Genomic DNA, 26,938 nt, shown 5'->3' on the forward strand with positions numbered 1-26,938 from the left:
TTTAATGCTTGGTTTCCCTAACCTTCCAGCAGGGAAGCAGTTATCTGAGACCCACTGGTGATCACCTCAACAAAACCCAAAATTTCATCACTCCATCCCAAGCTGTATCCCTGTGACTTTCTCCAGAACTCTGCCTGTGCTTCATCAACCTTTATGACATGATCTGTGTCAAGTGGATCTAGGGCAAGAAGCTTGTTCTGCTCTGTGAATGAGAGCTCATTTATGTCTGGCTCCTCATTTTCTGAAGATTTAAGCAGTTTCTCCGATCCTGCAAACAACTAATTTAACAGTTCATTAGCTAACACTATTAGGAATTTGACATAAGAACATAATAGACCTTACAACATGGATAAACTTCATGCACACAGTGAAAAGAACGGAAAATCACTTTCATCAGCAGCCTTAAACTCAAACTTATTGACCAGAAAAATAAGTATATCACCGATACAAGCTACATATGTACAGCGAATCAAAAACATAAGTGATTCCTAAGGAGAGAAACTAAGAAAGAGAAAATCTGAACCATTACCAATTCAGTTTCTCAATCCAGTGGATAGAGATGTAGAGTTGAAATCTTCGGGAACTAGAAAAAACATCTAAAGGGAACATCATCGGCATGGACACTTGAAAAGGACAACCAAAAAAGAATAAATATGACCAGATCTTTATATACTTCAATTCCTGCTTGTAGGACAAAAAGGTAGAACTTGAACATGAGTAGATTATAGAAAAGAAACGGAAACTCAATAGATTCGGAGCTACTGCTAAAACGGTGACTAGGAGAAACTGATTTACAGGTCGATAAAATTAGTTTCTGTTTTCACTTCTCTGTATTCTTTCAGTCATGCATTCTTTAAAACTAACTACCAAGTTCATCTCAAAGAGAACGTAAAGGTATAAATGCATTCTGAATAATAAATGGCAATAGGTTTTACCTGTACTTCTTGCCTAACTCCAGGTAAAGGTCACGCACATACTGCAGTGCTTCATCCTTCCCATGCTTAGGTTTAAATTTAGGTGGACCTCGCACTTTGAAACAGGATTGCAAGTAACAAAGACAAATGTCTCTGGATACGAGATCCACAAGTACTTTAGATGCTTATTATCCCAAAGCCATTTCCTAAAATAGACAAAAAAAAAACAAGAATCAATAAGAAACAGAAACCAAAGGTCCTGGAGATGAATCTTTAATGGAACACTATGTCAGATCACCAGACACCACATTAAGAGTGTACTACAACATGATGAAGAAATATCCAGAACTGGACTTGGTCATAAACTAAAGTTTTGAGATGTCATTACTAGTGGTTTTTCTTGATCTCTGTCATGTTGGTAACGAATGTGTGCTCCACGAGTTCCTGTCTCTCAACACTGCAGTGTCACCTCAACAACCATTCCAAGGCCCCCAAGACCACAGCGAACTGGATAAAACAACTCAGGATCCCTCTATTTTGAGATCTCTATTGTCCCCTTGGCAAGGGTAACTAGTTTCATGCTAATGATTTGCTCATCAATGGGAGGCAATCTTGCACCTGCACCATGAGCACCAACCAACCAAAAAATGAATGCAAAAACAGAGAAAGCTAAGAAACAAAAAATCAAATGAAATTCCTGGTGTAGAAATTATTTACACAACCCTAGCAATCAGAATTTATTTGTTGCCTCACATTTTAGCACTCTGGTTTATTTGTTTAAGGATCTACTCTTAATCACGAAAAGCATAAAATGGCACAGTACATAGTTTATTCTTGTGGCTGTCAGGACTATAAACCTCAATTAAGAAATTATGCTTCGATCTGCTGGTCCTGATTGAAGTCTCAACCCAAAATTTAATAAATACACTCAAAAGCTCAACCTAATACTGGAAAAGTTATGGAACATTATTTGTAGCATCTCTATTTGGATGGTTATAAAGTGAGGGGACTTGTTAATTTTAAAACAAAGACATATTACAGCACAAAACATTAGATGAAGAAAGAAGGCAGTGGAATGAAAGTTACCCAGGGGAATATGTCATCTTCAACTGAGCTAGAAGCTTGACTCATGAGGCTCTTGCTCTGAGCACTCCACCTTGCAGCTCCTCCATGAATTCTAGGTCTTTAATGCTTGGTTTCGCTAAGCTTCCAGCAGCGAAGCAGTTATCTGAGACCCACTGCTGATCACCACAATGAAAACCCAAAATTTCATCACTCCATCCCACAATGTATCCCTCTGACTTTCTCCAGAACTTTGCCTCTGCTTGATTAACCTTTATGACATGATCTGTCTCGCAGCTCTGTGAATGAGAGCTCATTTATGTCTGGCTCATCGTTTTCTGAAGATTTAGCAGCAGTTTCTCTGATCCTGCAAACAACTAATTTAACAGTTCGTTAGCTAACTCAATTAGGAATAACATAATAGACTGTACAACATGGATAAACTCCTAACTCAATTAGGAATAACATAATAGACTGTACAACATGGATAAACTCCATGCACAAGAAATCACTTTAATCAGCAGCCTTAAAACTCAACATTATTGACCAGAAAAATAAGTATGATACCTATACAAGCTACAAATGTACAGCGAAAAAAGCATAAGTGATTCCTAAGGAGAGAATCGAAGAAAGAGAAAATCTGAACCATAATACCAATTCACTTTTTTCAACCCAGTGGACCTCTACATGGATAGAGACATAGAGTGTAATTCTTTGGAAGCTAGAAAAAAGCGTCAAAAGGGAACATCGTCAGTGTGGACACTTGAAAGGACGAGGCAACCAAAAAAAGAATAAACATGACCAGATTTTTATATACTTTTTATTCCTGCTTGTAGGGAAAAAAAAGGTAGCACTTGAAATTGAGTTGATTATGGAAAATAAAAGAAAACTTTATAGTTTCAGAACTACTGCTAAAAAGATAACTAGGAGAAACTGATTTACAGGTCGATAAAATTATTTTCCAGTCAATGTATTCTTTAAAAATAACTATCAAGTTCATCTCAAAGAGAACGTAATTAAAGCCTGCATTCTGAATAATAAATGGCAATAGTTTTTACCTGTACTTCTTCACTAACTCCAGGTAAAGGTCACGCTCATACTGCAGTGCTTCATCCTTCCCATACTTAGGGGTGGACCTTGCCACTTTGAAAAAGGATTGCAAGTAACAACCACAACTATCTCTGAATACGGAATCCACAAGATGCTTATTATCCGTAAGCCATTTCCTGAAATAAACCAAAAACAGGAATCAATAACAAACAGAAATCAAAGGTCCTGGAGATGAATCTTTAATGGAACCCTACGCCAGATCACCAGATACAACATTAAGAGGGTACTACAACTTGATGAAAAAAATGTCCAGAATTGGACTTGGTCATAAACAAAAGTTTTGAAATGTCATTACTTGTGGTTTTTCTTTATCTCTGTCATGTTGGAAACTGACGTGTGCTCCCCGACTTCCTGCCTCTCAACACTGCAGTGTTACCTCAGCAACCACTCCAAGGCCCCCAAAGCCACGACGGACTAGATAAAACAACTCAGGTTCCTTCTCTTTAGAAATCTCCATTGTTCCCTTGGCAGGGGTAACTAGTTTCATTCTAGTGACTTGCTCATCAATGGGACGCAATCTTGCACCGGTACCATGAGCACCAACCTACCAAAAAATGAATGCAAAAAAAGAGAAAGCTATGAAACAAAAAATCAAATGAAACTCCTGGTGTAAGTAAGAGCCATTTGAGATAGTGAACTAAGAATTACAATTTGAATTAGCACATAACACGTTTAATTACTCAACCCTAGCAATCAGAATTTATTTGTTCTTATCAATATCCAAAAGTTCACATAACCTATTATTTATCCACCATGCTATTCTCACTCAACAAGATCGATTAATGAACCAGTAACAAACAGAGATTCAAATCAACAAAAAAGAAGTTTGAGATGCTACATTTCTGTCTATTTTTGCCCCAAATTGAATCCAGACTAAAACAAACAAGTATCATTTTCAAAATTAAACTACCCTAATTTTAAACACGGAATCAATTCACTGAAATAACCTGCAAGATCCGGCTATTTTCTGCTCCGTTATCGATGCGAAATTCTGCAAAGGAAGGTCCATCCTCCTTAATTCCATCAACAAGTTGCTGAACTCTAACAGCTACTTCAACTCTTAACAGTTTTCTTTTGTTTATCAATCTCAAAAACCTTATCCATGAGTGCGAAATTCACCCATTCCAGCTCTCAATAAAACAATTCCATTGGTAGACAACCCTTAACCAACATTTCTGTCTAATCTTCTGTTCTTTATCATAATCTTTTCCGATCCTTCGAGATTTTCTGGTTGTAGAGAAACCCTAGTTTGAACTTCATGAGTACCAGTCCATCTGGAAACAGTATGAAGATCTTCAGGTAATGGAGCATACGAAATACTGCTCCATTGTCAACAATGTCAAGTGATGATATCTTCGGACTTCTCTCTTGAGTCAGTTTTCACTTTCTGGTCCGACTCAGAGTATGGAATGGAGTTGTTTCCTATTTCTATTGAAATGAGTTAGGTCAAGCAATAGTATTGCCTTGGCTTAGATTATATTGCCGAGAGGTGTCTAGGAAAAACACCTTAGTTTTTTTTGGATCCGTATGTAATAAAGCAAAAAGATGGATTATAATTGTGGGCTCTAAAAGAATTACTTTACGAAGCTCTAAAAGAATTACTTTACCGAAACTCACTTTTGATTGGTTTGACTATAAGAGAAAGTCTTACGGTGGAATCCATCCATCTTCCATTTTCCACGCCAACTAAGCACTTGGAACTGTGGATGGAAGCGCAAGTGTAATGGTGGAATAGTGAAAACCCTATTCTTAATAGTCTGGCATTTTTAGGGGCGACACAAAAGAAATTAGGGGCGATACTAAAAGACAAAAAAGGTCACACAAACGTAATTCTAAGCTACCCCTTATCTCTAATTTTTCGAAATGGACAATATGCCTTTATATAATCGGGAGCCTACACCATAATCGGTAGGTTAGAGGTGAATCGGTAGGTTAAATTGAAATTGTACCTACCGATTATAGTGTAGATACTTCGGCTAATAATCCCTTTTATAATCGGTAGGTTATCCAACATATATGACTACCGATTATAAGTTGCCCCAAAATGAGTTTTTTTCTAAAATCTTTCATGTATTGAATTTTGAAACCTGGTATAATCGGAAGGGAATACAACTTAACAACCTACCGATTATAAGGAGTCCCAGATCGAACCCTTGCCATATTCCATAGGTTTTGAGTGTACATAACCATCCATAACCACTTGGTTCGTGTTTTGGATGCAGCGTTAATCGGGAGTTAAATATATTACAAAACCTACCGATTATAAGTTGCCCCAAAATGAGTTTTTTCTAAAATCTTTCATGTATTGAATTTTGAAACCTGCTATAATCGAAAGGGAATACAACTTAACAACCTACCGATTATAAGGAGCCACGGATCGAACCCTTGCCATATTCCATAGGTTTTGAGTGCACACAGCCAACCATAACCACTTGGTTCGTGTTTTGGATGCAGCGTTAATCGGGAGTTAAATATATTACAAAACCTACCGATTATGAGTTGCCTCAAAATGAGTTTTTCCTAAAATCCTTCATGTATTGAATTTTGAAACCTGCTATAATCGGAAGGGAATACAACTTAACAACCTACCGATTATAAGGAGCCACGGATCGAACCCTTGCCATATTCCATAGGTTTTGAGTGCACACAGCCAGCCATAACCACTTGGTTCGTGTTTTGGATGCAGCGTTAATCGGGAGTTAAATATATTACAAAACCTACCGATTATAAGTTGCCCCAAAATGAGTTTTTTCTAAAATCCTTCATGTATTGAATTTTGAAACCTGCTATAATCGGAAGGGAATACAACTTAACAACCTACCGATTATAAGGAGCCACAGATCGAACCCTTGCCATATTCCATAGGTTTTGAGTGTACACAGCCAGCCATAACCACTTGGTTCGTGTTTTGGATGCAGCGTTAATCGGGAGTTAAATATATTACAAAACCTATCGATTATAAGTTGCCCCAAAATGAGTTTTTTCTAAAATCCTTCATTTAATGAATTTGAAATCTACCATAATCGGGAGGTATTGTTACTCGTAGCTTTCCGATTATGGGAAGCCCCGAATCGTTACCTTAGACAGGTTTTAATTTGTCTGATTATATAGGAACCCCAAATTTCACCATTGCAAAAATCTAAAGATTTCTAATTTCTATACTTTAACAATCGGTAGTCTCTTGAGGATCTTGTTACTCCCGATTGTTATAGAAGCCAGATACGAGTTTGGCACATAAACGAACTTAATCGGTAGTGTAATATAGTTAATAACCTTCTGATTAGGTATTTACAATCGGGTACAGTATAGCTTCCGATTATGTAAGGGCATTAACGTATTATCCGCGTTTTTGGACATCCCTTAACGTAGTGTATAGATTGGGAATAAAAACGTCGCCCCTAATTCCTTTTGGGTCGCCCCTAAAAATGTCAGGCTTAATAGCACTAAAAAAACGCTATTAAGAATAGCACTCAGTGCTATTAAGAATAGCGTTTTTTTCTCAGCCGTTAGATTTCAACAACTCATTTTAAGTCTACGGATAAAAAAAAAACGTTATTCTTAATAGCACTGTGTGCTATTCTTAATAGCGTTTTTTTAGTGCTATTAAGAATAGCGTTTCTTGTCTTCTACTGCGTTATTCTTATTGGCGTTCACATGGATTCCACGGACCCTTCCAAGAAACCGTGGAACTCTGCTTGGATTTTCTATGGAAGACCCCAACTTGGAAGCCACTCGACTTGACATTCCATGGTTTTCCACACTTGGAATAGGTTGGATTCCACCATAAGACTTGCTCTAATGAGAATAAATGTGTTCCACTCACTAGCCAATCCAAGGAATTCACATTTGAGACAACCCATGCTCTATAGTGGTTGGGTTTCGTTATTATCTAGTTATTGCCAAGCCAAAACCCTAGCCATAATGCTTGTCCTTAGTTGATGGGTAGTAATGGTTCAACAATTTCTGTTATTTTGTCGAAGTGATGACATAATTTGTAATAGGATAATATTGTACCATGTTTATGGTAGGTCTGTTCCTATTCCAATTTGTTGGATATTTTATTGGGATATTTTGAATTTGGTTCCCAACTTTGTGACCGGTGTTACGATTGGGTCCTGCAAAGTTCAATATTAGAGTTTGGATCCCACGACCGAGGTTGACCGCATTGATAGTTACAAAATCCAGTTAAAATACTGAAATGACCAACATAATATTGGGTTTTGATCTATTTACTAACCCTGCCATTATATTTTCCGTCAGACACACAATACTGAGATTTTTCACCAAAAAGAAGAAAAAAAATCATCATCATTATCTAAGATATGGTTTGGTTAAACCTGTACAGAACATCAATGGATTCTTTTTCTTTCTTTTTTTTTGAAAAAAACATAAAGTTTTACTTAATCCACAGAAAACATTACAGACTTGCAGAAAATTACAGACAACATCAGACCCAAAACACCTAACTGAAACAAACAGAACACTTACTCAAGCAGCAGACCAACAACAACTAACTACAACAGACAAACACCCACTCTATGCTAACTGATTCACACATATCATTGTTTAAAGACCGAATAAGGATATGAGGAGGATGAGAGTACCATTGTTGATTACATATATTACTTTTAGCATACTTAGCTAGGACATCAGCCACTTGATTACAACTTCTAGGAACAAACTGAACTACAATGTCACACAGACTCTGAAATAAAGAAACACATTCAGCTAGTAATACTTATCTTCCCACCTTACACTATCTAGTTGATTCTTTTAAAAAGCTTCCATTATACCTTTGTTATCACCTTCCACAATAATCTTACTTAAACCCTTAGTTTGAATCCATTGAGCTACCATGAGAAGAGCTAAAGCTTTCGCCTGATCTATATCTCGTTCCCTTCTATTCCTAGTCATGGCTTCCGCAAATTTCCCTGAATGATTACGAACAACAATAGATACACCAGCTAAATTAGAAGAATGGTTAATGGAAGCATCAAATTTAATTTTCAACCATTTGCAGGAGGAGGTTTCCAATGAATCCTGGTCTGAACGGTATGCAAAAGATTAAGACTAGGGTTATATTGAATGCATATTCTATAGTCGTAACAAAACTTAAAAATTTGAGAAACTATGGATCTAGGTGACTGAGTTTTATGATCAAACAATTTCATGCGACGACTTTTCCAAATGAACCACATAGTAATAACTGTCAGATTGAGTAAATCCTTTCGAGCCACTACGACCAAATTAACGCGAGAAATCCATGATAAAATCCATTCCTGGATATTAGGAAAATTATAGGTTTTTTGCAGAATAATGTGAGAAACACCAAAACAAACTTCCTTAGCAAAAGAGCATTGAAGTAGAAGATGATTAGCAGTCTCCAAAGCAGAACCACACAATCCACATTGATAATTATCCAAGGAAGCAACTCTCTGAAATTTGGTAGCAACTGGCAAGATTTCCTTAGCTACTTTCCATAAGAATAGTTGACATTTAGATGGAATTTCCATGTGCCAAATCATTAACCAAATTTTTTGTTGTTGCTCAGATATCACTTGGTATGTGTGTTGCATCGGTATAGCCATATAAGTTGACCTAACTTAGAAATCCCCATTTCTTGTAAGAGACCAACAAAGACAATCCATGGCTGGTTGTGGAGGAATTCTGATATTTTGTATGATCAGTAACTGATCATGTGTGTAATATTGAAGTAACTTGTCTACCTTCCACTCTCTATGCTCATGGTCTATAAATTCCTTTACTTTAACTACAACTTGAGGTGAAGTAAAAACTGGAGGCTAATAGTTATGATTAGAAATTGCTCCAAACCAATGGCCTTGAAAGAAATTTAATTTTTAACCATCACCTATATCCCAAACATGAAATCTTCTTACCCACTTCAAACCTATTTGAATTCCATGTCAAATCCAAGTTCCCTTCTCTTTGATTTTATCATACATAAGATCTTCATTTTTAAAATGACGAGCTTCTAATAATTGAACCCATTTGGCCTCCCTGTTATGAAGCATTCTCCAAGCAATTTTTGTTAACATAGCTTCATTTAGATACTTCATGTTTTTAAAACCCAAACCCCATAGTCTTTTAGGTTTATTCAAATTCTTCCACCAAATAAAGTAGCAACCCTTAGAATAATTCTTATTCCACCAGTAATTCCGCTTCAATGCTTCCATCTGATCAATTATTTTATTTGGAATTTTCATACAAATCATTTGAAAATGTGCCATAGCCCCAACTACATCTTGTATCTGAGTACTATGACCATCCTGATTAACCAATTTACCTTGCCATGCCTGAAGTCGAAAATCCATTTTATCAACAGTTTCTGCACAGCACGACTGTTTATTTCTGCCAATAAAAAGCGGAATACCTAAATATTTCTCATTCAACTGCATTCTTTGCATTTTAACTGTATCGGAAATAACAGCTTTGACAGTGTCATTCATATGGTTACGAAAATGAATACTAGACTTATGTAAACTAACCAATTGTCCAGAAATCTCACAAAACTGATTAATAAGATTCATTAGATTAGGAATCGAAGATCCTGCTGCTGAAGAGGATTAGATACATTCGTCAGCAAAAAAGAGATGAGATATCTTAGGGCCTCCTCGAATTGGTTGCAAGGGAGAAATTAATCCAGCAGATTCAGCATTTTTCAGCATACAATTGAAAGCTTTCATACATAAAATAAAAAGATAAGGTGAAAGTGCATCACCTTGACGTAGTCCTCTTGTAGGAGTAAAAGCCGGAGTAGGAGAGCCGTTTAGAAAAATTGAAATAGACGACGTACCGATGCATTGATTAATTAACTGACACCATTTAGTACTGAATCCCAAGCATTCCATAATCTTAATGATGAAACCCATTCCATTCTATCAAACGCTTTCGCCATATCTAGCTTAATAGCCACTGCACCTGGAAACATCTTTGTTCTTTTCATAAAATCAATTAACTCATGAGAAATTATTGTATTGTCTAAAATATTTCTACCTGGTACATATGATGCTTGCCAAGGTGAGATGATATTGGGAAGATACTTCTTTAATCTATTAGCAAGTGTTTTCGAAATAACCTTATAAGCTATATTGCACAAACTGATAGGACGAAAGTCTGAAGGAGTTTCCACACAAAGTTTCTTAGGAATGAGTACATGATACGTATAGTTCAGTTACTTGAGCAGAAATCCAGTCCTGGAGAAATGCTGAACCATGGATACTAGATCATCTCCAACTATGTCCCAACAACTTTTATAAAAGCACACCTGGAAGCCATCAGGTCCCGGAGAAGCCCAAGAATTTATTTTGCGAACAACCTCCCAAATTTCTTCTCTCGAGGGAATTCTGGTGAGAGCCTCATTATCCTCCCGAGTAATGCATGGATGTATAAGGTGAAAACTATCTGATTCTTGAGATGGATTGGTAGAGGTCGTGATATTGCTGAAATAAGTAAGAAGAAGATGTTGTATTTCCACTCTTGAGATATACCAGTTGCCTTTATAATCTCGGATTGAATTAATCGATTTGATTTCTTCTTCTTCTAAAGTTAGCTTTGGTATGAAAAAATTTGTGTTCTTGTCATGATTCTGAAGAATTCTCTCCCTGGACTGCTGAAAAGAAATATCTGCCTTCACTTGATACCAATGTTGGAGATCAGTTTGAAGTTTAAGCACAACTTCCTGAGATATATTTGTAGATAGTTGAGCTTCATGAATCTGCTGTTGAATATGATGAATATTCTCATCCACATTACCAAAAGTTAACCTCTTCCACTTGCGAATATCCTGACGAGCTTTATTTAATTTTTTAATAAACTTCGAAGCAGGGGACCCATTTGGATTATATCTCCAAGTATTAGTAATAAGATCTTTGAAAGTACCATGCTTAGTCCAGGTTTCATATAATCTGAAAGGCTTGTAACATCTAGATAACTGAGGATAGGTTGTTAACAATGTTGGAGGATGATCAGAACCCATGGGAATTAAATTATGAAGAATAGCATCAGGAAATAAAGAAAACCAATCAACTGAAGCTAAAGCTCTATCCAATCTAGTTTGAACAAATTGAAACTGCTTCCTTCTATTGGACCAAGTGAAAGGATGACCAGAAAATGGAATATCTTGAAGGCCACAATGAGAAACTGTTTCTTGAACTATATGAGGAGTAGATACTTTGTGGGTTGTTAAAGATTGACGGTCATATGAAAATAAAGTAACATTTAGGTCTCCAAGAATCATCCAAGATAAATCCATATGATGTCCCATGTCTGCTATAACTTGCCACTGTTTAATTCTATCAGCATCATAACATCAACTATACATACAAGTAGGAATCCAATATTGATTCTTCGGACCCGAAGGAATGATGAAGTTAACCATAAAATCATTATAATGCATAAACTCTATCTTGAAAACATCCTTCCATAATACTGCTAGGCCTCACTTATTTATCTTATCATTGTGACACCAAACATTCAGATAACTCATAGATTGTAACAAAAAATATGCATTTTTATTTTGTTGTTTGGTTTCCGATTGAAAAATAATATCAGGATTATATTGATGGATGCATTCTCGTAAATGTTGTGTAGTATGTTTACTACCTAGACCTTGAACATTCCATGCAAGAATGTGCATATTGACTATACAAAGAAAAGAGGTAAACTTTTTATGAAAACACCTAGCCTCTGGGGATGATGAGAAAAAATGAACATACACAAACAGTAAATATAAAGACGAAAAATGAAAGTCGAGAGAACTTTTAAGAAAACAAACCTGATCTTCCTGCCCTGCCTAGCTAGTTCCAGGATGTTCAAGTAAGTTGTCCCATTCTCCTTGCACAGGAAAAGCTCGATAGAAATAAGGATGCATTTGATGGTCAGTTCTATTGAAAATTCATAGTACAGTTTTATCTTGATACTCCCTGAGCATTTGACTCTCATTTCTGTCCTCCGGAAGTTGAACACTAGCTTGACTACACTCTGCTGAACTTTCTCTAACTCTTTTTGGCCTTCCAGCTGTAGAGGTTTCCGGCATCCCAACTGACTGAGTATAAATAGTGGAAACATGAAAACCATACTGAGAAATTTGGAAGTGTTTCTTCTCCATTCTTTTTTTTTCCTGTAGACTTCTTGGGAGAAATTAGAATCTTTTCCCCTTGCTGATATTTAGGATTATATTGTCTGGGATCGATAACCTCACCAAAATCTTCTCCAAATTTGAAGATGTAGCTCGCAATGGTTTGCACATGTTCATCTTTATCACCACATTTAGATTCATCAAGATCTAGAATTAGGCATGCAGGACAAAGTTGTTAGAGCACTGCTCGGTCGAACTCGCAAGCGTTGCTCTCAAGCTTGTTTGTCAATGTTAGTGATCAGAACTATAAGTCTTGATTTCTAGTCTACTTATAGTAATGTCTCAGACTAGGATAGATTGTGTAGTTGAGCATTAGACTTCACGACGTTCATCAATTGAAGACGAAGACTACTAAGGAGAGCTTGTGGAACTTCATCAACAAAAGGTATGTGGAGACTGAAACTCATTTATCACTTGGAAATTCTATTTCTACTCTATGTCTTATATTGAGCCAAAAGTCGTATTACTATATAATTGTCGATTATACACATTTGAGATTTCGAGCTGAGTTTAACTCGCTTACATATTTTTCGGAATATGTGTTGGTAAGATTTCGCTTCAACCAAGTTCATCTTATCATATGAAAATCGCCGAGTAACATCTTACATGGTTTGTGTGATACAATAATTTGATGTAGACTTGGAATGTTTCGTTATGATTATTTCAATAACTTGAAAATTGCTTTGATGCTAATTAATAGTGTGTGAAAACGGCTATTGTCATCCTCTAAGAAAGTTTCAATGATTGAAATAAAGAGTTTAAAATACTTAACCATCATTAGATTATAAACATAGTGTGCATTCTTGCATGTATGTGATCCATGACCGGAACTAAAGTATGCATACCCTATGCGTACTTGTAGTTGTGAAATTCCCTGTACCAAGTACACATACCGGTACGCATACTTGCGTGAGGTATAGGTCCGGGAATTTCTGGTGGTTTTTGGAAGTGAACTAAGTATGCGTACCCGTTTGCATACTGGCGAACTCAAACCCATACCGACTACTTAAGTACGCGTACCCGTTTGCATACTTGAGTGGTTAAAGTTCTAAAATCGGTTGGCTCATGAACTATATATTTATATATTAAGGAATGCATTCTTTGAAAATCGTGGATATAATGTTCATGAATTGATTCGAGTGAATCAAACCGATTTTGCTTCAACTGTGTTCTTGTATACTTCTATGAGAATATAGCAATTGAGTAACTCTTTAACTAGTTTCATTTGGGTCATCTGAACTAGTTATGGTTAAGATGAATAAGGTTGATATGAGAGTGTTCATATAGCTAACCTCGGTTAACTACGATTGAGCCAACATGGTGTACACGTTTAGGTACGATTACTAAACCTAAATGAGGGTGTTAGATCATAGCTCGGTTGAACCCATGATTAAGATTTTTTTTTGATTGTCGTTGTAATTGTAGTAAATAGGGATTCGAACTCTAAGACTTTTTAAGATTAATTTTAAAGGAACAAAATAGAGAGTTACTGGGCCTAGAATTCAGCCAAACTCATATCAAGAGGTTCAATTATTCATTCTCAAACAATTATCGCTTAATAAATAAAACAATATTGACTCTTATTTTTTCCAAGGTAGATTCTCCAAACATTAGTTATAAATCGTAAGCATGGGACATCAAACATCTAAGCAAGCATGACCCATCTAATAAAATGATAACTAATTTTTTCAAATCATATTTCAATTAAATTTAATGCAAAAGTCTTATAAAGAATTAAATAATTTTACCCATGTATGAAATTTGTCTTCCTCCGTCGACCCAGTGTTGGGGTTTAGCTTCTCATGATAATTACACACTCAAAAATATAATTTATAGCTCAAATGGTGTTTTTATTAAAGAAAACTAATAATACAATGAATCTGCAACGCTGTATCGGCGTTACAGAATTCACCGTTACAATAGATGTTGCAAATTCAAATTAAGCGTGCCAAACAGACTGTTACAAGTATTGTCAATAAACGTCAGTTTCTTGCGACAGTCCGTAGGCGTCAAAGCTCTTCTTCTTCTTCTTCTCTCTGCAGCAGCAGAGAAGTTGCTCTGCAACTCTCTATTTTCTTCCCCAGACTCTCAATATCCTTTCTCAGTTTACCAACCCTAAATCAGGTAACTTTTGGAAGTCTAGGGGACTAGAAACAACCTCTAAGTTGGGTGAAAGATCTTGTGAGATAGATTCTTCTAATAAATTAGACAAATCATCTACACAATCATTCACAGGGTCATCTAAAAATTTTGTCTCGATCATAGAGTCGCTACAGTCATCATCATCATTAAATAATTTTTGGCATTCCAGAATTCTCAATCTTAGTTCCAAGCTAAGTGGTGTGTGTTTATAATACTTCTCATATATCTCTAGAGGGGATTCTTCACTTACCACATGTGGATCAAAAACTCCATACCGTTGCCTACGCTTATATTCAGCAAGCGTCATCTCAGATGAGGTTTCCTGATAATTTGACTTTCGACGCTTATACTCCGCCAGCGTCATCGTAGGTGACGTCTCCTCAGAAGAAGGCATCATCCTCAAAAAGTCCCTGAAAAGAAATACAAAAAGAAACATAAAAAGGAAAAAGAAAATCTAAAGAAAATACTATAAAAACTAAAAAAAGAAAACTAAAAATTAATCTAAAAACAAATCCGCGTCGGCGGCGCCAAAATGATTAAGATTTTTTTTATTGTCGTTGTAATTGTAGTAAATAGGGATTCGAACTGTAAGACTTGTTAAGATTAATTTTAAAGGAATAAAATAGAGAGTTATTGGGCCTAGGATTCGGCCAAACTCATATCAAGAGGTTCAATTATTCATTCTCAAACAATTGTCGCTCAATAAATAAAACAATATTGACTCTTATTTTTGCCAAGGTAGATTCTCCAAACATTAGTTATAAATCGTAAGCATGGGACATCAAACATCTAAGCAAGCATGACCCATCTAATAAAATGATAACTAATTTTTTCAAATCATATTTCAATTAAATTTAATGCAAAAGTCTTATAAAGAATTAAATAATTTTACCCATGTATGAAATTTGTCTTCCTCCGTCGACCCAGTGTTGGGGTTAAGCTTCTCATGATAAATACACACTCAAAAATATAATTTATAGCTCAAATGGTGTTTTTATTAAAGAAAACTAATAATACAATGAATTTGCAACGCTGTACCGGCGTTACATAATTCACCGTTACAATAGATGTTGCAAATTCAAATTAAGCGTGCCAAACAGACTGTTACAAGTACTGTCAATAAGCGACAGTTTCTTACGACAGTCCGTAGGCGTCAAAGCTCTTGCTCTGCAACTCTCTATTTTCTTCCCCGGACTCTCAATATCCTTTCTCTGTTTACCAACTACCTTTTTATACTCCACAACATCCAAATATCCTCAGTTTAATGCAGGATATTTTCTCTTTAATCCATTATTCTCACTGCCATTATACGGAGATTATTTCTTTCTCTTCATGCGTTAAATGTCTTGGAAACTTCCCAAACTCTGTTGATATGATAAATATATGGATCCTAGGAGAATATCCTCTCTTAAATGCACTTAACTTCTATATTAAACTCACCAGAAACCCAACCATAAACCCGAAGATATTTCTTCCCTCTTTTATAAAAATCGTGTATATATCTTTCCTTCTTCGGAATTATGCACCTTACCAATCCTGTCATGCCGCTATAACTTCATCCAAATCCATTTGCACGAATAAATCACACAAAATCTTACCAAAAATCTCAACAAAATCTTCCATAATAACTCAACAGAATCTATGAAATATCTTCATCCTCAATTTCTTCTAACCGGTGATAATTTCCTTCCTTTCTCGATTCAAATGCAATTACCACCCCTGTTTACTCGAAACAGGATGGTATCTATCCATATCCGAGAGTAAATCCCCACAATATCTCCTCAAATCAATCCCAAAAATATTCGCAGAAACAGATTCATTTTTCCCGCCAAAACCTTGTGTTCTTGGTGATGAAGAAGGGTTCCCCGTAACAATTTGAAGGATGCCCATAGTGGTGGGGGTGTATATAACAAATCAGGTGGCCCCTTAGCCAGTGGAGTGCCCCATAGCAATAGTTTACCCCTTATCCAAAATTGTGAGTTCCAATAACAAGTGTCCTCCGGGGTCCAAAAACCACTTTTCGAGCAACTTTTCCATGAGAGCTTATTTCCTTGAAAAGACTTAAAACAATATTATTAGTGATAAAATAAGTCCTAGCTCATGTAATTATGGGTGAAAATGCGTCACACTTGCGTTTTCATCAAATTCCCCCACACTTACATTTTGCTAGTCCTCGAGAAAAACAGAAGAATTGACCCGCTACACAGCTGGTCATAAAATAAGAGAGAGAAGACCCGCTACACAGCTGATCATAATTTATTTATTTATTTTTCTTTCTTTTTTTTTCTTTTTTTTTCTTTTTTTTTAGACCCGCTACACAGCTGGTCATATAATGCAAGGAAAAAGAAAGACCCTCTACACAGCTGGTCGTAGAATAAGAGAGATACCCGCTTACACAGCTGGTCATAAAATGATAAGAGAACAAAAGAAAAGACCCGCTCCACAGCTGGTCATAATTTTTATTTTGTAGAGCTACACAGCTGGTCATAATATGCAAGAAATTCCTGAAACAGAAAAATAAAACGTTAACCACTCCCCCACACTTAAACGTTACATTGTCCTCAATGTAATTGAGTCATCCAATGCAAAACTTAAGATGGGAAATCCATAAAATGCAAAAAAGTAAACGAAAATATAAAAATAAAAATAAAAATACACCTACTGGAATGTACAAAAAGGATCCCCATACACTAATAACCTGTAAACTTGGGGATCGACCCAAAATATAATATTTACAAACGACAGCTTCACACTTATGTCATGAAAACGCGGAGACGCTGAAACTATCAAAAACCAAGATTTACCCCTAAACCAAGTTTTTACTGCACAAGGAAGTGCGTAAAGAACAAAATATGGGGATTATATTGAGACTGGGGAATTATCAATCGGCTCATGCACTGTATCAGGAATAATCAAGTCCTCTGGGTATTTAGATGCAAAGTAATCCAACAAAATTTTTGAAGCACATAATTCCAACCCTAAATCAGGTAACTTTTGGAAGTCTAGGAGACTAGAAACAACCTCTAAGTTGGGTGAAAGATCTTGCGAGATAGATTCTTCTAATAAATTAGACAAATCATTCACAGGGTCATCTAAAAATTCTGTCTCGATCAGAGAGTCGCTACAGTCATCATCATCATTAAATAATTTTTGGCATTCCAGAATTCTCAATCTTAGTTCCAAGCTAAGTGGTGTGTGTTTATAATACTTCTCATATATCTCTAGAGGGGATTCTTCACTTACCACATGTGGATCAAAAACTCCATACCGTTGCCTACGCTTATATTCAGCAAGCGTCATCTCAGATGAGGTTTCCTGATAATTTGACTTTCGACGCTTATACTCCGCCAGCGTCATCGTAGGTGACGTCTCCTCAGAAGAAGGCATCATCCTCAAAAAGTCCCTGAAAAGAAATACAAAAAGAAACATAAAAAGGAAAAAGAAAATCTAAAGAAAATACTATAAAAACTAAAAAAAAAAACTAAAAATTAATCTAAAAACAAATCCGCGTCGGCGGCGCCAAAATGATTAAGATTTTTTTTTTATTGTCATTGTAATTGTAGTAAATAGGGATTCGAACTGTAAGACTTGTTAAGATTAATTTTAAAGGAATAATATAGAGAGTTACTGGGCCTAGGATTCGGCCAAACTCATATCAAGAGGTTCAATTATTCATTCTCAAACAATTATCGCTCAATAAATAAAACAATATTGACTCTTATTTTTGCCAAGGTAGATTCTCCAAACATTACTTATAAATCGTAAGCATGGGACATCAAACATCTAAGCAAGCATGACCCATCTAATAAAATGATAACTAATTTTTTCAAATCATATTTCAATTAAATTTAATGCAAAAGTCTTATAAAGAATTAAATAATTTTACCCATGTATGAAATTTGTCTTCCTCCGTCGACCCAGTGTTGGGGTTAAGCTTCTCATGATAAATACACACTCAAAAATATAATTTATAGCTCAAATGGTGTTTTTATTAAAGAAAACTAATAATACAATGAATCTGCAACGTTGTATCGGCGTTACATAATTCACCGTTACAATAGATGTTGCAAATTCAAATTAAGCGTGCCAAACAGACTGTTACAAGTACTGTCAATAAACGACAGTTTCTTGCGACAGTCCGTAGGCGTCAAAGCTCTTGCTCTGCAACTCTCTATTTTCTTCCCCGGACTCTCAATATCCTTTCTCTGTTTACCAACTACCTTTTTATACTCCACAACATCCAAATATCCTCAGTTTAATGCAGGATATTTTCTCTTTAATCCATTATTCTCACTGCCATTATACGGAGATTATTTCTTTCTATTCATGCGTTAAATGTCTTGGAAACTTCCCAAACTCTGTTGATATGATAAATATATGGATCCTAGGATAATATCCTCTCTTAAATGAACTTAACTTCTATATTAAACTCACCAGAAACCCAACCATAAACCCGAAGATATTTCTTCCCTCTTTTATAAAAATCGTGTATATATCTTTCCTTCTTCGGAATTATGCACCTTACCAATCCTGTCATGCCGCTATAACTTCATCCAAATCCATTTGCACGAATAAATCACACAAAATCTTACCAAAAATCTGCAACAAAATCTTCCATAATAACTCAACAGAATCTATGAAATATCTTCATCCTCAATTTCTTCTAACCGGTGATAATTTCCTTCCTTTATCGATTCAAATGCAATTACCACCCCTGTTTACTCGAAACAGGATGGTATCTATCCATATCCGAGAGTAAATCCTCACAATATCTCCTCAAATCAATCCCAAAAATATTCGCAGAAACAGATTCATTTTTCCCGCCAAAACCTTGTGTTCTTGGTGATGAAGAAGGGTGCCCCGTAACAATTTAAAAGATGCCCATAGTGGTGGGGTGTATATAACAAATCATGTAGCCCCGTAGCCAGTGGAGTGCCCCATAGCAATAGTTTACCCCTTATCCAAAATTGTGAGTTCGAATAACAAGTGTCCTCCGGGGTCCAAAAACCACTTTTCGAGCAACTTTTCCATAAGAGCTTATTTCCTTGAAAAGACTTAAAACAATATTATTAGTGATAAAATGAGTCCTAGCTCATGTAATTATGGGTGAAAATGCGTCGCACTTGCGTGTTCATCAACCCACCAAGCGTTGGTATGTCAAGTTTGGTTGTCATATTTTAGTGAATCTCATTTAAAGAGTCGCTTGATTATATACTAGAGTCAACTTCGTATAGGTTAGCTTGAAAGTAATAGGATATGAGACTAACAAGTATTACATGAAGACTTGAAGAATGTGAAGAAGTATGGAGCTACAACAACAACATCAGCCTTCCTCTTGAGGTCCCGGAGTCCTCCATAGCCAAGAAGGGACCAAAAGTTAGTCACAAGAATGACTCTCAGCTGTTAATTGTTGGTAACAATAATTACAAGAGTGTTCTTGAAAGACTAAAGAAAGACATCATCTCAAAAATCTCTTGTACTAGTGAACTTTGTGATAAAGACACTCTTCATCACAAGTCAAAAAAGAAAAACAAGAGATGGAACAAGAGAAAACAAACCAAGCAAGAGGTCAAGAATGATGATTCTGTCTTAGTCACTCGTGACGAACAAGACAGGGATCAACTCAACACAACCTAGTTGTGTTGAATTGTGCATGCTCACCTTTGTGCTCAATTTTATGAAGGGTGAGTAAGCATTTTAAACTGAGCACATGATCTCTCGGTTATTATATGACTAATTAACATCTTCAGGGAGATTTATTTTCTTCTATACTCATACTTTCTCTATCTATATTTGAGGTTTTGATAGAAACGGTAATGAGTTTATTATGTTGATATATACTGATCATATATGTATAGCTCTTGTTTTTACGGTTAAAACGAGCCAAAAATTACTAAATTCGGACTTCGTATGCAAAAGATATGCCTAAAACAGTTTTGTGTATGAATTCGTGTGATAGCTTTTCGGTTACATAGCCTGTGCTTGAATACTTTATTTTATTGCTATATGTGTTTATGGGATGTTTGATTTCGATTTTGTAACCTTGATATTCGATCTCATAATGTGTGAACCCTTATGGTTTGAGCGACTTTTTGATTTAGCGGGATTAAGTTCTAGCCCATGTTGGTAGGCTTTATCAAAGGATCATGAGGGGTTCCGATGGAAACAATATGTGAAAAACTCACAATATGTTGAATCTTTTGGTTTAGCATAAAAGCATATGTGTTTCGAGGTTTTAACTTTGCATCGCATAGTTAAAACCGGTTTTCAACCTTTCTCTGGTAAAGGTTGGTTGTTGTTGTTCTTTTGTTCTTGCAAGAGGATGACAACATAAGGATACTTCTCCCCGGAAAGATGTGAAGAATTGGAGAAGAGGATGCGGAACTTGAGGTAACAATCTTGTTAGTTAATTGTTTTCCTGTTTAAGAAAAGCATGATTTTATTTCATATCTTTATTGCTTTTGCTTAACAAAATTTCGGTACAATTGATGTTGATTCCATTATTTGTGTATGGATGTTTGATTGTGATTCAATTGTTTCCGGTTAAGAAATACTATTGTTATCGTTCGTTATTGTTTGATATCAATTGTTTAGGCTTACAAAATTTCGGTGCAATTGCAGTGCTATAATGTCTATGGTTGTTTCAATTGCTTCCGGTTAAGATAAATGATTATACAAGTTGATTTATTTGGTTTGTATGAATTGTTTATGGCTTAACAAAAGTGTTTCGGGATCATTTTTTTAGTCCAAGTGATTTCCGGATAAGAGAAACTAAGTTTTTCGGATCTTAGTTAGAATTATCAAACGTGGAGGTTCCGGTTATTCAAGTCTAACCGACTGCCTTAACAAAAATTACTAGTTAACTAACCTAGTATTTGTCTTGTTTAAAAGTGAAAGGTCTAAGTTATTTTTGAGAATAATTAGATCCTGATGAGAAAAATAAAGTTAATTCTAATCTTTATTTTGGTCTTATCGAACAAGCGATTGTATTTGTACAATCGGTTTAGCAAAAGAACTAAGGTGCTTAGTCGATTTTTGATTTGATAAACTATGTAGTTTCGGTTTTGATATTGGTTATCTAAAATGGTGTGTAAAACCCTCGTGCTCAACTCTTATAGGTTTGCAAATTCTCTTTGTGAGATTTGTAAGATCCTTTCGGTTTGTCCTTTATTTTTCGTTTCTTTGTCATTTTGTGACAAAAAGGGGGAGAAATATATGGAGTAAACAAGTGATATTGATTTATTGTGAGTTGGTATCACTAAGGGAGATGACATTTGTGCTAAAACGTTTATTCTAACGAAAAGAGTGAAAGCATAGACTAAGGGGGAGTCACATACCATATGATATGTAGTTATGAGGAATTACATGAAAATAACAAAGACGTGCGGATTGAAAATCTACCTATCTTACCTTTAGGGGGAGTATTACCTTTGTTATTATAATGTCAGCAGCGACATTTAAGGATTGAATCTAATGGAGGTTTTGTGTTGTTGAACTTGGAATCAAGCGTATGTATATAATGATTTTTGTAATTTGTTTATCCATATGATGTAAGAGTTTTGTCACTAAAATTGACAAAGGGGGAGATTATTAGAGCATAGCTCGGTTGAACCCACCAAGCGTTGGTATGTCAAGTTTGGTTGTCATATTTTAGTGAATCAAACCTCATTTAAAGAGTCGCTTGATTATATACTAGAGTCAACTTCGTATAGGTTAGCTTGAAAGCAATAGGATATGAGACTTACAAGTATTACATGAAGACTTGAAGAATGTGAAGAAGTATGGAGCTACAACGACAACATCATCCTTCCTCTTGAGGTTAGTAATATTTGACTTGAACTGTTTCATTCCCTAACATATCTTTCAAGTCGTGTATATTGAAAAAATAACTGCAAAGCTGTGTATGATACTCTAGTTAGACATAGTATTAAGGAATACAATACGAGGTTTATTGCTTAACCATTAAACTTTGTATATAAGACATCGATATGATCATATGAATGCTATTATGATTATGTATGGGTATGAGTGAAGATTTCATCCTAGGAAACAATGTTTTACATTCGTTTAAAAGAAGTAAGTTCATACACTCATTTTGTTAATCGAAAGGAAAATCGCTAGGCTTATTGGTATTGTTATTCATTGCAAATATATTTTGAATTACTAATATGTGTGATTAGTATAGCCGCTCATAAACTCGTTTATGTGTCTTGGTAAAACTATTCACAAGGCCTGACTTATGTATTTGTATGACTTTTATTAGTGGAACCGATCTTAACTAATCACTCAAGATGGTATGATCGATGCCTTGTAAATAGCAACTTTTACACTCAAGATGGTATGATCGATGCCTTGTAAATTGCAAATCATATTATTTAACATACACTTTTAATTATATTAGGTTTTTATTCTACTTAACCGAAAATTCATAAGCTCGGCCTCATAAATATTAGGTCTTCATTCAACTTACAATCGGTTAACAAAATCATCTAACAATTAATTAAAGATCAAAGGTCCTACACTACCATTAGAATCGATAACATGTACTTTAACATCCAATTCAAATAAGAAAAATAAATGAATCATATATAGTATATCATAGTAAAATAAAACAACTTCAAAAGTAAGAGACTTGTAAACTAATTAACATTAACCAAACAACATGTTCATGATTTCAAACGAAACCCCTAACAAATGGTAAAATTAGCTAGGCATGAATTTCGTAAAACATATTGAAGGATAGTATTTCAAATTGTATATGATTACAATATTGAATATTACTTCCAAAGCAAAACTAGCTCATGTGTATGACTGACTGCTAGTTGAGTTGACGAGTTGTACCCACCATTACCATAGACACCCTAAAGAAACAAAACATATAATCTCCTCGAAAATCAAATACTTCACTGTTGAGGAAAAAAACATAACACAAAAAAGATTTTTTAAAGTACATATGTAGAGTAGTATTCAATTTTTTTAGAAGTTGGATTATAATCTTTTAATAATTTTTTAGCAAATTGTATATCGTTAGAAGTTGGATTATAATCTTTTAATAATTTTTTACAAAAAATATTTTATTTTTAATGATGTATTGTTGTTCTTTGATTCAACTTTTATCATATCTTTAGATTAATAGACGTTTTTATAAGATAATAAAAAATGTTCTATTAATTAAACTAAAAATGCAGTATTGAACCAACATACATGGATCAGATAAAAATTGGACAGGTCAAGAAACGCAGAACTCACCAGTAACCACAAAGTTGTATAGTTATTCTAAGTATTCTTAGTTATCTTGTTCATGATCAGTGAGTAAAGATGTAGCAGGAGGCTCAGAGGAGGAAGCAAAATGAGCGGTCATTCTTTTTTGTTTCATATGTGGTATGAAAACCCCTAACTGAAAGATCATTATTATTATTATTTTGTTAACTGATTGAATTGTTTTGTTTTTTGTTAGTCATATTTTTTTTAATTACAAGATGTTTGAAAGTGGTTATCGCATAGTCACTACTTCGAGAGAGAAAAATACATGTTTGATCTTGTTTTAAGTAGTGGTCATATGTCTGATATTAATGAACTTGAACTCCTCGATCTCATTGCAATGGAGATGGGCTTGCCTATTATAACTGAGTACACAATTTCAAATTTTTCATTAAGATTTTATATTTGATTCCACTGTGCATTGATAAATTAGTGATGCACACCCATAACATTAAAACATATTCGACACATTTTTTTTTGTAATTTTTCCCAATATCCATATAATATGAAACCATGCAGTGATGTTGATGGATGATAAAAAAAATTGTAATGTAGGATGTTACTCATGGTGCTTGTTATTACCTAATTAAACCAATTTGGGTGGAGAAATAAAAAAATGACAACATATTATTCGAAAGAGAATGTGTGAATTGAAGGATTAAAAGCAGGTGGCTGGCGTGGAAGATAACAAGCAACTTCAAAATTTTGCAGAAGATGGCGATAATTAATGTATCCTATAGAAACGAAGTAGAGTTGGAAAAACAAGATCAGGGATGAGGAAGATGATATAGACAATAAAGATGATAATTTGATCGTGAAAAACTCATGTGTGGTTTGATCAGTTAACTTCATTAACAACTTACTAATACAATAAGAATCCAATATTTATTTACAAGTTTCGTAGAATTTATTGGTGTAAAGTAAATAAAAAATACATGTTAAATATATTATTTTATTTTAACGAAGAAAAGTAAATTATATTAGTGAAATAAATATTATTTGATTCGTACATGAAAGATAATGAATTTACGATACAATTGAAATAAATATTGCTCACCATGTTCCAGGTTTCGTTCTGGGAGTAATGGAGCTGTTGTGCGGCTTGTGCCATTGCAACAAGAAAAAAACAATTGCTTCAAAGAAATTTTTTTTTTAACTAAACCCTCCACCAACTTTCAAAGAACCCAGAAGACTATCAACAAAATGAAACAAGAAATGAAGTGGTATGGAGGAGATTTAAGAGGTGAGTGGAGAAATGTCTCAATCTCATCGAGATAGTAAATCCCATGCCTTTCTCACTACACGCATTGATTCAGAAATTTACTACTGAAGTAAAGTAGTGAAGTGGTCCAACAACAAGCGAAAAATAAATGTACCATCTTTTAGATAGGGAACGCACCTAGCTATCCCAAATTATACGTGTATTTACGAATTACCAAATCATATGACCCGTATAATACTTTGCCACATTATCACAAAATTATCATTCTTTATTATATTTTTTACTTTTAAAGTTTTACATACATCAATCTGATTCCAATACCACAATGTACATGTTATTTACTGAGTGTAATGCACATATCATATGTATAGTTCATATTATTATTAAATTACAGTATCTTATGAGAGATTATATTAAAAATGACTTTCTAACAGGTTAATATATGCCGAGTTCATATCTCTAAAACGAATAATACACGTACATAAGTCGTTCCTAATACTTCCGAATAATGAACCATTGACCGGATTTTAGACCGAATTTGACTTTTACGAATCCGTATAATACTCATACGTATCCCGTTCCGAACATTTCCTGTTCCCCGAATTGTTAACTAGGGTTGTGATCCAATTACCAAATCCATTGGATTGAAGAGGTTTAATACTATAATATTACAACATTTCACCAAGTTAAAAAGTATATTAAATAAAAATACGATTTTAAGAACGACTAAAAAAAAACGGAAAAAACAATCACAGCCTACAAAACCATAGCTTCTGTAGAATACCATATGTTTTACTTTTTTTAAGAAAGAGAGGATTTATTAAACACTATATAAGAGATACATCATTAGATAGAGTTACACTGAGGAAATATGGAGGTTTATTCCACCATTCCCCTATAATACAAGATCTACGGACAGATTTGACTATAATCTGCCACCTTATTACATACCAAGGTATTGAAAGCGTGAAGCGAAGCGTAACTTGTTTTTCATTTTTAAGAAGCGATGTTATGTTGGATCGTGAAGCGTGATTCATGGTTGATGTTTGAAGCAAGATCAATGGAAGCATGTAAATTCAGAAGCGAAAAGAGGCACAATTACAAGTCAGTTGGAAGCATGTAAATTCAGAATGGGCAGCAATATGGGAAGAAAATTTGCCCTTTGGTGATATTTGCAGTGAGATGGGAAATCTGGAAAAAGAGGAATAAGAGATGCATGACTCACAAAAGACCAAGATCAATGGAAGAGATCATTAATGAAGACAAGCATCTGATATTCATTTGGGGAGTTAAAAGTACCCCTTTCACGAGACCTTATAACTCATTGGATAGGTATTACTGGTTGAATGTAACTAATACAATATTTAATAACAATAAACATAGGGAATTTGTTTTGTTACATTTTTTTCTTTAATACATTTTAACGTTTCCACTCAAGAAAAATTTGTACGGCATTTTGTAGTAGAATGTTTGAACTAACAACGAAATAACTGTAATATATAATAAAATTTGAAAACAAGTCCAAGCAATCGATTCTGGAGGTGTGATTCTTATACTATTGTTTCCTGCCTATTTTGTTTATCACAAACATCATACAACCGTGATATATGTGTTTACCATAAATTGACGAATAACTATCAAAACAAGTGACATTTTTGTATATCTTATATATGTTTCTTTAATTTTTCAAATTATCATAACTTTTTCCGAAATGTTTATTCTTTTTTAGTATCATGATCAAATTTCTTACTTTAAAGGGGAAGTGTTAATAAGATGGTGGAGTAAATTGAGTCGTCTGAGTTATATATTAGCAGTAATTTTGGTATCAAATTTAAGGTTTCTAAATACTTTTAAACGAAAACTCGAAGTACCAAAAGGAAGAAGGACAAACCTAATCAGTGCATTCTCTAGAAATTGGACCTAGTCACGCTCTGCAAATCGGGCGACCAACTCAGTAAAAAATTTCATTATACTCTCCTCGATTTTCGAGGTTAAATCCATTAATTTCAGGTGTTTTCTTCGATTTGTATTCTAGTTTTTATTAAATCTTCATGATTAATAATCATTAAG

At 34.8% G+C, this 26,938-nt stretch overlaps 1 protein-coding gene and 1 pseudogene across 1 annotated transcript; both read right to left on the reverse strand.

Annotated features, from left to right (window-relative positions):
• Positions 1–17: 17 nt before the first annotated feature.
• On the reverse strand, positions 18–8,599 carry LOC113311595 (annotated as a pseudogene).
• Positions 8,600–9,010: 411 nt separating this feature from the next.
• LOC113311596 (uncharacterized mitochondrial protein AtMg00310-like) lies at positions 9,011–9,553 on the reverse strand. Its single transcript, XM_026560416.1, has one exon. The coding sequence runs from the start codon at positions 9,551–9,553 to the stop codon at positions 9,011–9,013; it is 543 nt and encodes a 180-aa protein (XP_026416201.1).
• Between the last annotated feature and the right edge of the window lie 17,385 nt (positions 9,554–26,938).

The sequence above is a fragment of the Papaver somniferum genome, chromosome 9 (assembly GCF_003573695.1).
Source record: "Papaver somniferum cultivar HN1 chromosome 9, ASM357369v1, whole genome shotgun sequence".
NCBI classification, from domain to species: Eukaryota; Viridiplantae; Streptophyta; class Magnoliopsida; order Ranunculales; family Papaveraceae; genus Papaver; species Papaver somniferum.